This window comes from Cebus imitator, unplaced genomic scaffold, assembly GCF_001604975.1.
Source record: "Cebus imitator isolate Cc_AM_T3 unplaced genomic scaffold, Cebus_imitator-1.0 Scaffold725, whole genome shotgun sequence".
Classification (NCBI taxonomy): Eukaryota; Metazoa; Chordata; class Mammalia; order Primates; family Cebidae; genus Cebus; species Cebus imitator.
Genome location: NW_016108040.1, coordinates 283,283 through 297,261, shown reverse-complemented (window position 1 = coordinate 297,261; position 13,979 = coordinate 283,283). Strand labels below are relative to the sequence as shown.

General features: G+C 53.4%; 1 protein-coding gene across 1 annotated transcript in view; it reads right to left on the bottom strand.

Annotated features, from left to right (window-relative positions):
* Positions 1-13,979, bottom strand: part of LOC108296579 (cadherin EGF LAG seven-pass G-type receptor 1-like) — a 105,171-nt gene that overhangs the window by 32,527 nt on the left and 58,665 nt on the right. The window contains 1 exon segment of the mRNA XM_017519048.2: positions 831-1,053. Within this exon segment, the coding sequence (XP_017374537.1) occupies positions 831-1,053 (223 nt within the window).

Below are 13,979 nucleotides of genomic sequence, written 5' to 3'. Positions count from 1 at the left end.
TTTTTGAGACAGAGTCTCACTCTGTTGGCAGGCTGGAGTGCAGTGGCGTGATCTCGGCTCACTGCAACCTCTGCCTCTGCCTCCCGAGTAGCTAGGATTACAGGCACCCACCACCATGCCAGAGAAGAGGTTTTGTTCTTGTTGCCCATGCTGGAGTGCAATGGTGAGATGTTGGCTCACTGCAACCCCCGCCTCCTGGTTCAAGTGACTCTCCTGCCTCAGCCTCCCAAGGAGTGGGGATTACAGGCATGTACCACCACACCCAGATAATTTTATATTTTACTTATTTATTTTTGAGACAGAGTCTCACTCTCTTGCCTAGGCTGGAGTGCAGTGGTGCAATCTCATCTCACTGCAACCTCTACCTCCAGGGTCCAAGCAATTCACCTGCTTCAACCTCCTGAGTAGCTGGGACTACCTGCGTGTGCCACCACATCTGGCTAATTTTTTATTTTTAATAGAGATGGAGTTTCACCATGTTGGCCAGGCTGGTCTCAAACTCATGATCTGGTTTGAGATCCGCCCACCTTGGCCTCCCAAAGTGCTGGGATTATAGGTAAAAGCCACCATGCTCAGCCTAATTTGGATTTTTAGTAGAGATGGAGGTTTCATTATGTTGGCCAGGCTGGTCTTGAACTGACCTCAGGTGATCCACCTGCCTAAAGTGCTGGGATTACAGGTGTGAGCCACCGAGATTGGTCTGGAGCTACTCAACTGTCAAAGGCCACAGGTGGAGGACACAGACATCACGATCTTGAAGCACGGGAGCATGGAGACAGCTCGCCCCTTTCCTAAAGGGACCCATATGATGAGGTGGGAGGCACAGTCACGTGAGGGAGACAGTGAAGTGGAAGCACTGTCTCAGGCCCCGGAAGGTGACAAAGGACCAGGGTGGGAAGCTCCAGGTGGTGACCTCGAAGTAGGGTCTCTCATACTCACTGGGGCGGCACATGCAGTGGAAGCCGTCAATGAGCAGGTTCACACAGGTGCCCCCGTTCTTGCACACCCCGTTGGCACAGCGGCCTGAGCGGGCGTCCACCTCACAGTGCTCTCCTGCGGGGTGAGAGGAAGATGCCAGAGAGGAGGTTACCGAGCAGCCAGGGAAGAGCCCATGGGCCCCTTGAGGACCCCGGGCACATCCCAGCCACAGAGTCAGATGCTGAAAGAAAACCTGACTGATTCTGGGTCGGGGCTGTGACATGAACAGAAACCCCCGCCAGCTCTTGGGGACTTGCCCAGAGCTGTACCAGAGGCAGCTGCACCCAGCTTCCAGTGGGTGAGCCAAGGATGGTGGCCGATGGGGAGGGGGTTTCAAAAAGCACTCCCTGGGGTCAAAGAAAATGCAGCAACGAGCCCTTCCCAGGCTCCAACCCCACTCTGAGCACCCTGCGGGCCGAGCTGGACTCTTCCAAGGGGCGCGCCAGAAACAGACAAGAGGGCCTCACGCCCCTCCCCACGCCTGTGCCCATGTGATGGCAGAATGTAGGGAGCCTTGTCAGAGATTTGGAGCTTGCCGCCATCACACGGCCCAAGGGTCACTTCTGAGCAGGCCACCTGCCCTGTCTGCCGCCCACCCTCCCACCCCACCTGCAGACCCCTCACACTGTCTGGTCACCCCTGGATTCCAACTCGGTTCTAATCTTGCCCCTCTCACTCACCAGCCTGTGAGCTCCTGAAGGGCAGGCACTACCCTGCTCTGATGTCCTCCCCAGAGTTTAAACTCCTCTGTGACAGGAAGGTTCTGGAAGCTTTCCTGGAGTGACCAGCCAGGCCGCCCATAGCACATAACCTTTGTCCATTCCCCATCGGCCCTCAGACCAGGAGTGCTCAGAGCCTCATCTGCTGGGAGGGTCTCATGTTCCCCATGCTTCCAGCCACTTGTTCCTGGACTAGCTGCTGCATCCTCCCACAGCCAGGGGTGCGGCCGGTGACACTCCCGCCCCCAGATAGGGACAGTGGCCTGCAACCCACACAGCCCATGCTGCCTCCTCTGGCTTGTGAGGTGAACACTGGCTGGAGTCTTCTCTCAGATCTTCAGGGGCTTCCAATGACCAGAAAATTTCCAGGAACATTCTCTCCCAGTTACAGAATTTTAAATGAATGCATTTTAAAAAATATTACATTCGCATACTAAAAAAACAAAAAAACACAGTGCAAAAAGTATGGTGTGGGCCAGGTGCCGTGGCTCATGCCTGTAATCCTAGCACTTTGGGAGGCCAAGGCCGGTGGATCACCTGAGATCAGGAGTTTGAGATCAGCCTGGCTGGGGAAACCTGTCTCTATTAAAAATACAAATAGTCAGGCGTGGTGGCGTGTGCCTGTAATCCCGGCTACTTGGGAGGCTGAGGCAGGAAAATCGCTGGAACCCGGGAAGCGGAGGCTGCAGTGAGCTGATCGCATCACTGCACTCCAGCTTGGGTAACAGAGCAAAACTCCATCTCAAATTCCAGTATTCCATCAGAGGATCACGTCTAAACATACATCGCCCACATCCAATCCATGGGCATGTGGGCCATTTACAATTCTTTTACGGCAAGTGACTTTTCAGTAAACGTTCTCCTATAGAAACCCTGGAGTACAATAAGACTCTTTGGAGAAAATCTCCAACACTGCTGATTCAAAGGTCACACATGAGTGACACTTTTTTTGGAGACAGAGTCTCACTCTGTCACCCAGGCTGGAGTGCAGTGGTGTGATCTCAGCTCACTGCAGTCTCCACCTCCCTCATCCAATCTGTTAGCCAGCATGCCTGACTAATTTTTGTATTTTTAATAGAGACAGTTTTCACCATGTTGGCCAGGCTGGTCTCAAACTCCTGGCCTTAAATGATCCACCTGCCTGGGCCTCCCAAAATGCTGGGATTACAGAAGTGAGCCACTACCCAGCCCACAAGTGACTTTTTCGGGTCTTTTTGAAACCAAGTCTCACTCTTTTGCCCAGGCTGGAGTGCAGTGTCACAATCTCAGCTCACTGCAACCTCTCCCTCCTGGGTTCAAGTGATTTTTCTGCCTCAGCCTCCCAAGTAGCCGGGATTATAGGCGCACGCCACCATACCCAGCTAATTTTTATTTTTAGTAGAGATGGGGTTTTCCCATGTTGGTCAGGCTGGTCTCAAACTCCTGGTCTTGAGGAAGCCACCCTCCTTGATGGAACTCATCTAAACCTAAGTACCTCCTAAAGGGCCCATCTCCAGATACAGTCACATTGGTGGGGGACAGGGCTTCAATGCAGACATTTGTGAGAGCACAATTCTGTCCACAGCAGGTATGTGTGAGACAACTGGCAAATTTAAAAGACTAGACAATGAACATTAAACTTTAACACCCACTTTTAAAACTAAAAAAGGAACCAGGTGCTATCAAGGGTGGGTGCTGAGGTATAGCACCCACCATTCCCCTCCAAGACTGGGCTCTAGGGTGTGGATTGCTGATGGCTCCTAGCTGAGACCCTGCGCTAAGATTCTACCTCCTGGCCCAGTTCTACCATCTTCACTGGGGTGGCCCCCATCCAGGGATAGGCAGCATGGACACAGTGACCATCAGACGGCCCCACAAAGGCCACCCCTGAGGGGCTGTCCCAACTCTGCAGCATACCGTGGGGTGCCCAAGGCCTGGTATACCTGCTGGGCAGCTGGCCTCCCCTCTGCCCAGGCCTGGGCCCGAGACCGGGCCCCTCACTGCCCCCAGGTGTAGCTCCTGAAACCCCCCACACCTGCTGCCTCCTAAGTGGGGCCTGGAGTCTGTTTCTCAAGGAGGCCAACCTCACCCACTGCTCATTGCAGTGAGTTCAGTCCTTAGTTTTAGGAAAGCAAGCCCCCAAGGGAATGCTTTGAATGAGATTTTGAGGAACAAATGAAGCTGATTTCTAATGAGGGTAACAGTCATCAGAAGTGAACGGTACTTCTGAAGAATCCAGTTCTCCCTCTGCTTCCCCCAGGCATCTCCCTGTCTTCAAGACAAGGTAACACCTAATAACATGTAACTGGCTAAACCAAGGTGACTCCAGACTCCAGTACGGGAGCCATCTCAAAAATGAGCAGGGCTGAAATCGCTGAACTTTTGCTGAATTTCATGACCCTGCACAGCCTCCACACCAGTAACCCTGAGGGTCTGCAGGCACCAGAGCTGACACCCAGGTCAGAGCCAGGCACAGGCCAGGGGGTGCTTTCTCCTCCACCCCAGGAGTCAGGGCAGGATCCCACCCACCTGTTCCACACTGGCAGGGGTTGCCCCCCAGGGAAATGGGAACAGAGAGGCTTCCCACCCCACTCACAGCTAAAGCAGCTGGAGAGGAGGCAGCCCTAGACCCTCGTCCAGGCTCCCATCACCAGCGGAGGCTAACCTCCCACCACTCCCCACTACTGGAGGTTAGTCCACCACAGGGTGCACCCCGCCACCCTGCAGGCGGGCTATGTGCACACACACACTTGCACACGTTTGCACGATGCTTTTTTTTTTTTTTTTGAGACAGAGTTTTGCTCTTATTGTTCAATTGGAGTGCAATTGGCATGATCTCGGCTCACTGCAACCTCCCCTCCCCCGAGTTCAAGTGATTCTCCTGCCTCAGCCTTCTGAGTAGCTGGAATTACAGACATGAGCCAGCATACCTGGCTAATTTTGTATTTTTAGTAGAGATGGGGTTTCTCCATGTTGGTCAGGCTGGTCTTGAACTCCTGACCTTATTCACACATGCACACTCACAATGTCTCCCACATGTACACGCATATCCATATAATTTGGCATACTTTTGTCTTGGTGTTAACTTTCTATGCTCGCTGCAGTACAGTATCTGTTCACACAGGTGCTCACACATACACACAGGTTGACACACCCTCGCATGCACCTCACATCCTGTCACACACAGGTGCATACTTGTATGCCCACCTGCACACTCACTCATGTGGGCAAACCAGTGCTCATGGCCGCCTGTCCAGGTGGGCAGCTGGCCTTTTTAAATCCTGTGTGTTCACGGGAGGCATGAAGCTTAAGGTATATTTCTCCTCCCTTACACACTTCAAATGATCTTGTTTCTACTTTTAAAATATGTGACATTTGGGAGTGTTTGCTTTCCAAGTTCCAGCCAGTGGCCAAGCACAGCACACTCTGGAATAACAAAGCTGCCATGAGGGGATGGGTGTACTCACCCAACCGGGATGGCAAACAAAGGGGCCGGTGGGGCCCAGCCCAGCCCTTCCCACACCTGCCTCTGCCTGTTCCGGGTACTAAGAACTCAGCCTGGGCCTGGGGCTCAAGTTCTCCCAGAGGAAAGTGAAGCCCAGGCCCCTGACCCCCACTCAGCTTCCTGGTCCCACCTGCCCTGGGTCAGAACTCACACTCCCCTCATCCGTGGGCTGGAAGGCTCGGCTTCTCACCTGCAGCCTGGGATTTCCTCTAAAAGGCCAGGGAAAGGCGGCCCAGCCCTGAGCGAAGACAGCGCTTTGTCTGAATCTGGAAGGTTTGAATTTGAACTTGCACAGTGGCATACCTGCTTCCTTTTTTTTTTGAGACAAAGTCTTGCTCTGTTGCCTGGCCTAGAGTGCAATGGTGTGATCTCGGCTCACTGCAACCTCCGCCTGCCAGGTTCAAGCAATTCTCCTGCCTCAGCCTCCTGAGTAGCTGGGATTACAGGCGTGCGCCACCATGCTCAGCTAATTTTTGTATTTTTAGTAGAGATGGGGTTTCACCGTGTTGGCCAGGATAGTCTCAATCTCTTGACCTCGTGATCTGCCCACCTCAGCCCCCCAAAGTGCTGGGATTACAGGTTTGAGCCACGGTGCCCAGCCGTTTCTGCTTCCAAATTTAATTTCCAGTGGCCCCCAGCATCCTCAGGCTGCGCTGTGAAAGGGAGGGTGACAGACACAAACTTGTCCTGCCCCCCCCGAGGGAGGCGCCTATGCAGGGACTGGAGATCAACAGGCAGCTGCTAACACCTGTGAGAACGCAGGGAACCCAAGCACTGAAGTTACTCCCTCACCTGAAAGGTCTTGCTCCTTTCAGCATGTTGCAAATGAAATGAATCTCCATGGAGTTGTTGGTTTGCTTTGCTTTTTTAATGCGACATTGTGTTTCCTTAGTTTTTTGTTTTCATTTTCATAAAGTAGCTGTATGTGTTTCCCGTGGCTGCTGTAACAGATAACCCCAAACTGGAGGCTTTTAACTACAGAAATCCATCCTGTAGTGTGCAGGCCAGGAGCTAGAAATCAAGGGATCAGCAGGGCCCAGCTCCCTCTAGAGGCTGCGGGGTGGGTCCCTCCTGCCTATCCCAGCTTCTGGTGGCTCCTGGCGTCCCTGGCTTGTGGCTGTATCGCTCTGATCTCTGCTCTGTTCTCACGGGGCCATCAAATCTCACTCTCCTTCCTCTTATTAAAGACGCCAGGCCGGGCGCAGTGGCTCATGCCTGTAATCCCAGCAGTTTGGGAGGCGGAGTCCAGCGGATCACCTGAGCTGAGGAGTTTGCTAGCCTGGCCAACGTGGTAAATCCCCGTCTCTATGACAAAAATTAACTGGGCGTGGTAGAGAGCACCTGTAATCTCAGTTACCTGGGAGGCTGAGGCAGGAGAATCCTTTAAACCTGCAAGGTGGAGGTTGCAGTGAGCCAAGATCGTGCCACTACAGTCCAACCTAGGCAACAAGAGTGAAACTCCATCTCAAAAATAAAAACTAAGGCTAGGCGTGGTGGCTCACGCCTGTAATCCCAGCAATTTTAGGAGGCAGAAGCAGGCGGATCACCTGAGGTCAGGAGTTAGAGACTAGCCAACATGGCAAAACCCCATCTCTACTAAAAATATAAAAAATTAGCCAGGTGTGGTGACACCTGCCTATGGTCCCAGCTACTTGGGAGGCTGAGGCAGGAGAATCTCTTGAACCCAGGGGGTGGAGGTTGTGGTGAGCCAAAAATTGCGCCATTGCACTGCAGCCTGGGTGACAGAGCAAGACTCTGTCTCAAAAAAAGAAAAAATAAAGACACCAGTCATTGGATTTAGAATCCACCCTAAACTCACATGACTTAATCTCAAGTACCCAAACTAATTACATCTGGAAAAGCCCTATTTCCAACTGAGGTCCTGTTATGAGGTTCTGTGTGGAAATGGATTTTGCGAGCTGCTACTGAATCCACTCCAGCGGTGCAATCAAGTACATTCCTGCCCTTGCAAGCCCGGTGCCCTGAGAGCAGCAATGCCTGGCTGGTGGAGCCTTTCCCATGGATTCTTCTGAGGTGGAAGCATCCAGGACTCGCTAAGCGCTTATCTCCCTGCTTGCAGGCGACGGTGCTCCCAGTCTTTAACAGCTTATCCTCCGCCACCCAGCCAGGGAGAGACGGTGCCCCCACTGCAGCCCCTCCTGCCTCCAGCAGCCCCCTGCACAGCCACCAGCCCCCTCCCCTCATGGCCCCTGTGCCCGCCCCATAGTCTCCAGACCTACATGTCCCTTGCATCACAACGGCAGAGTGCTCCACAACACCAGCCTCACCATGTATCAGTCCCACTGGCTAGAATCCCACTGCTCCATAAAGACCCCAGCCTGAGGCTCCCAGGGCCCAGCCCCAGCCAGGTGCCCAGTCACCTCCACACCATACTCACTGGCCTGCACCAGCCCCGCTGTCTCCCTCCTCCCAGGTCGCTACTTATGGCCCTGTGCGTACTCTGCAGGCGGTCACATCTGTCACCCAGTGAGAGACATCCTCTCTCCTGGTCTCTGCACATGGCTTTCCAGTGCCTGGAGGCCACCCAAGTCCCTCACCATGCCTGTCCTCCACCTCGGGCACTCCCCTCTCGGGAAGCTCAGCCCACCTGCCTGCTCAAGTCACCCTGCCTGCTCTCATGGACCCCAAATCTCTCCTCTCTAGCAAGCACCCCACCAGCTCCATGTCCAGCCCTGCCTGTGTGACGGTTCCCTTGTGTGTTTCTCTCCCCAGCTGTGTGGGCAGTGACAGGGTCTGCTTGGGGCCAGTCTGAGGCTGGCAGGCACATAGTGAGTGCCCAATACATGCCTGGTGTGTGCAGGGCATACACTGAGCACCTGGCAAGGAGGGTTGCATGGGGAAAGCCAGGTCCCCTCGCAGCAGGTACTGACAAATGCTGCAAAGTGAAATGAAGTCATAAAATGCTAGGATTTCCCCAGTTCCAAGCCAAGCACTTAACCCATGAAGTCACAAAACCCGCATAATTCATGTATTTGATTCAAATAGTGCAGGAAAAGTGTTGATGTAATAAATTAATTTTATAGTTAAAACTTTCCCTTTTTTTAAATAAAGGGCTACAAGAACTGTGAGCAACTGGGTTTTGGATGAACTGGACCAGCCTGGGAAGGCCGTCTCTGGGTTCCTTAGGGCTGACTCCCAGCACGTCCAGCCATAGTGAGAGTGTTTACAAATGGGGCCAATTCAGGATTCCCCCCCGGGGTTGGTGGTTAAGGATTTGCAGCAAAGCACTGCTCAGAAGATAAGTTAAGGAAAGCATGAGCAGCGTATGGTACTGTTTACAGGCCGCTGGAGGGGCTGGTTGTTAGCACGAGTGATTACAGTGCTGTTTAAACAACGTATCTGGAGGGGCTGCTCCCCACCAGTCCTCAGGGGGAATTCCCAATTAGCTGCATTTGTAAACCTCCCACCACCACTCAGTTGAAGATAGATGTGATACGATAGTTTTTAACGCTAAAAGTCATCTAATGGTAAATAATTTGGGTCAAATTTAGTGAGCTGTGTGTCTTTTAGCTCTGTGTATTTTGTAATACAGCTTTTATAAGACATATTCTTTTAAAAAAAATCAGTGTTCTCAGATATGCTCACTATCAGGATTTAACTTTATCTTTCCTTTCCTAAGAATTCTCATTCAAAATAAATTTGGTGTTCCCTTGACACCCTAGGATTCTGCTTGGAGTCAAAGGCTTGCCGAGTCATTCAAATCTGGGGAGAATTCCCCCGTACTCTGCACATCCCATTACAATGGCAGCCTCGCCTCCACATCAAGGATAGAGTCTACCTGGGCAAACTGATTGCTGTACTCAGTCACACATGCGGCCCCCCACAAGCTCCCCCTCTCCCCATAGGAGGGATGCAGGGCTAAGCTTCCTGATTATGGCTGTAGATGTAGAGCCCCATACAGAAAAGCATTTTTTTTTCAATAGAGATGAAGTCTCATTCTGTCACCCAGGCTGGAGTGCAGTGGCGCAATCACGGCTCATCACAACCTCTGCTACCCAGGTTCAAGCGATTCTCCTGCCTCGGCCTCCTGAGTAGCTGGGATTACAGGCGCCCACCAGCACACCTGTCTAATTTTTGTATTTTTAGCAGAGACAGAGTTTTACCATGTTGGCCAGGCTAGTCTCAAACTTCTGACCTCAGGTGATCTGCCTTCCTTGTCCTCCCAAACTGCTGGAATTATAGGCCAGAAAAGCATTCTTAACTACAAAATAAAAGCTCCCAGTAGCCAAGGCCCCTCCAGCCCTCATGGCCTCACGCACCTGCCCCGCCACTGGGTACCTGTCCCACACCAGGCTTGGGGCTGGTGCACTGCCCTCCCTGCCTGCCCACAGACCCCAGCACCAGAGCCACCAACCCTCAGCCTGAGGGGCTCCCATAAAAGCCCTAGCTTTACAGGGCTTCGGCAAACAGCTCACCTGCTGCAGGCAGGGCCAGGTGCTGGGTGTGCCCCTGTTCTGTGAACAAGAAACAGGGTGTCCAGAGGGCCTCTGAGTCATTACATGGAGGCTCTGGCAGGGGGCCAGTCACAGGCCCAGGGAAGACAGGGCATGGAGGTGGGGGCAGAGGTCCCACACAAGGGGATGCTGATGTGAACCCCTGGTGCACCCAGAGAGGGGCACAGCAGGCAGAGAACCTCAGGACCTGTGGGAGGGCTGGGAATGCACTGGGAACGTGCCCCAGGAGTGGATGGCGCATGTAAAGATTGACCACTTAGGTTCTTAAATAAATAAAAAGACAATTCCTTTCTGGTCCTAAGAAACACCTAAGGGCTTTGAACCAGAAAAACTAGAATTTCTAAAGGCTGCAATGGTAAAACTCAAGCACTATGAAGCCTCAATTTATGCAGAATTAAAGATCAACACAAAACACAAGAAGAGAGAACAAGGAGTGAGTGGAAGGGCCGGGAACAGGAACGCGGAACAATTTCAAAGTCAGGTTGTTTCACGCAAACGCACAAAACCTGAAGCCAACTCAAAGCCCCATCAAAGAGATCGGTCCTAACACTGGATGTGAGGATGCAGAAGGCACAGTCCTGAGACACAACCCAACAGTGTGGCTCAGGTCAGGAACTTCACTACCAGAGAAAGCACAAAGGCAGGAGGCAAAGAACGTTACAGCGTTTCTAAGAAGAGGGTGTGTCGGAAATTATAAAACACCGCATGGATTTGCCCATCTGTTCTTCCACTCACTCATCTACCCATCCTTCCATATACCCACCTAGCCACTCATTCACCCCCCTCCACCCTTCCATCCATCCATTTACTCACCCACGAATCCATCCAACGATGCATTGTTCATCCACCCACCCACCCAGCGTCCACCACCCACCTATCACACCTCCATCCCTCCAACCCCTCATGCATCAACCTACCCATCCAACGATCCATCATTCATCCATCTATCCATCCTTCCACCCACTCATCTGCAATCACCCGCCCACCCATCCTTCCACCCACTCATCCATCTATAAACCTGCCTGGCCTGGGCCATCTTTAGGCACTGGGGTTTTAACTGAACAAAACAGATCCCTGCCTGCAGGGAGTTTCCATGTAGGTAAAAATATCAGATGTTCAGAAAAAAACAAAAATACATGAAGAGTCTTACAACAGATGGAAAAGTGGAGGGGGAAGCTTTCAAGGGGTACTGGCATTGAGGTTAAGGGGAGAGGATGGTCAGGCTGCAGAATTCAGGCAGAGCAGATCAGGATCTGATCCTGATCCTGATCCGGTCAGGATCAGAGAGGGTGGGCACTGCTGGGGCTCCTGGCCAAGCCCTTTACACCCCACCAGATTCCAACCAAACCTGAGAAAGTACCTCTAGCCTCCAACATACACAGCTAATGTGCTCACACACACTCACATGCACACCCGCACGCATGCACATTGGTTCCCACCACAGAGCAGTGGAGCCAAAGCCCTCACCCTTTCCTGTTCAGAAACAGGACAGTCCCACACCAGCGAGGCCCCACTGGGCACAGGAGCTGCACAGAGAAGCCCAGGCAGCTGCAGCCTGGAGAACAGGTACAGCAGTCCACAGCCAGTCAGCACCTGCCTCTTCCGGGGACCGCAGAACCCCTGTGGCAAGCAGCCCCAGGAAGAAGCCAGCCCAGCAGAGGCCCCAGCCACTGGGGCCTCTGTCCAGCAACAGAGCTGCAGAGGGTGACGTGCTATTAAGCTGGCCTGGCCGGGCAGGCTGACAAAGAGATGGAGGGACAGACAGAAAGGGCAGGGCCACATGGCGCTCTCTCTGACTCTGGATATTCCCAGGTCCACATTTGGTGATGAGGACATGAAAAGCACTCTCCCAGCAACCTCCTCCAGAGGTGAGCATCGCCATCAACATGGCCTTCCCTATGAGGCCGGCCTCAGCACGTGGCTGGTCAGATGAGTGCACGAAGGCTCAGAGCAGTAACTTGTGCTAGCTCACACAGCTGCATGGGTGGGGGTGGAATTAAGTCTGCATCTACCTTAGTGGGTCCAGAGAATGAGTCCACCTCACTGCCTTCCCTGGACAGGTGCCCCCTCCGAAATGATCCTATAGGAGGGGCACCCGCGGGGGCAGAATTGCAGGAGCCTCAGTACCCCGTTCCAAACCCCCATGGCACCGCTGTTGAGACAGAGTTTTCCTAAGCAAGATCCTAGCTGGTGCCTCAGTTTCCCCAGCTGTAAATCTATCCCGAGGAAGGGATTTCTGCCTCTCTTGGCCAGGAGCATTCCCCAGCACTAATAGGCTGGTGTGGGTGGAAGAGCTCATTTGGAACATCTGTGAGCTATGCGTCTGCACAAGGATGAGGTTACCATTACTGGTCCCGGTTCCTCATTGCCTTCCTGAGACTGGAGGCCCCCTCTGTTCACCCCTCCCTGTCCCACGCCCTCTCCTCCTCCCCAGCTCCCACTGGGAACTGCTGGAACCACTGTCTGGAGCACCCACGCCTGCCCCTGCGTTTCATGCTTTGTTTGACTTTCTCACCTCCTGGTGACTTGCTCTGCACCTGGAATCCCCCCTGAGTCAAACCTACAGGCAGCCCTGCCCCACCTGGCAAGGCTATCAGGAAAGGCCTCAGCGGGAAGGCCCAGACACCCACTCCCCAAGGAGGGAACTGGGAAGGGGGAGGCCAGGTGAGCCTGGCGCTATAGAAGCAGCTTGTCCAGGGCTTGCCTTCTCTGCATGACATCATTCATGTCTTTGAAGCAAATTCTCAATCTCCAGACACACCCATTAAAAAGAAAAAAAAAAAAACACATTCCAGCAGCAAAGAAAAATGATTCCCACTGATCCACTTGTTTGCAACAACTCTTACAGGAGTCATCTACATGCTGGGGCCTGGAAACCCTGCCGAACCTGAAGGATGGGTGCACGTTTTACCATCTCCTGGTGCTTGCAGCTACAGCAGCACACGGGCCCAGCGCGCGCCCAGGCAACTCCAGCCTGGAATCACACTCATGGACACGGCCTTTCAGAGTAGGGGCTCCCTATAATCTCCCTCTCCATGACACAGATGATGGGGCAAGACTAGCAAATAACCCATCCTGTAGTGGGGTTACATGGTGGCTCCCAAAAGGATGTGTCCACATAGTAATTCCGACACCCTGGCAATGTTACCTTATATGACAAAAGAGGAAATGTTACTTACATGGAGAAAGTGCCTGGTGCTGCAGAAGCCGTGCTTGTCCAGAGCTGGTCTTCTCTGCATGGCCAGCCCTTAACAATGAAGTTAAGAATCTTGAGATGAGGAGATCCGATGAGCAGGTGAGCTCCGTGCAATCACAACATGAATTCGCGTAAAATGAGTGCGGAGGGAGCTTAGAAACAAGAAGAAAGGCCGTGCAGAGGGAGGCAGAGCCTGGAGCCAGGCAGCCACAAGCCAAGGCCTGCAGCCTCCAGGCAGTGGGGAGGCAGGGGGGCTCCTCCCAGAGCCTCCGGGAAGCGAGACTGGCCCTGGCGACACCTCGATTTTAGCCTTCCAGCTGTGGAACTGAGGGAAGGCATGGCTGCTGTTCTCAGCGCCCTGGTTTGTGATGACTTATCACAGCAGTCCTAGAGAACGAGGCCCAGAACACACTGAGGAAACCATCCAGAGTCAGCAGGAACCCTTTTCTGGGGTCAATCCTCTGAGGAAGCAGCACCCTAAAACCTCCCAGTATCTCCCAGAGCCCACATAGACCTGGAGCCACCGGAGATCAAACACCCCTCACTCCCCGGGCTTTTGTGGCACCTGGAAGATATCAGTCTGAGGACCTGCTGTGCCAAAGGAACACAGCGTCTCCTGGGCCCAAGTAGACTCTGAAAGTCTTGATTGCCAAGACTGGTGGGGAAGGCAACTTCAGGGCTCTGGATACCACCACACCTGGTCCTTGGCAGGTCCACACAGCTGGCACTTAGGGGGCGGTCAGCCCTGCTGATGACCAGAATATGAGTGTCCCTGTGGCCCCAGCACCACCCTGGAGTTTAGAATTCCATCTCGGCTCCCCCTGCAAGGCACCTCCAAACCCCTCAAAACAAAGCCAGGGTCCTTCCAAGCCAGGGTGTGGGCCAGGGACATGGCCCTCTTCAGAAGGACATTGGTGGGAGCTCAGGAGGCCTTCAGGACCCAAGATGAGGCAGACTGGTGGTGGGTCCTGTCCAGAGCAGCCAGGGCCAAGCCAACACTCCTGGGTCCTGGGGTGGGGGACACAGCCTTCATGCTGCCCTCAGGCCCAGTACATGCTGAGAAGACAGTGCCATGGTGGGGCAGGCAGGGCTCCCCTGTGCCCTCCAGGCCTCAGTAGTTGCCTTTT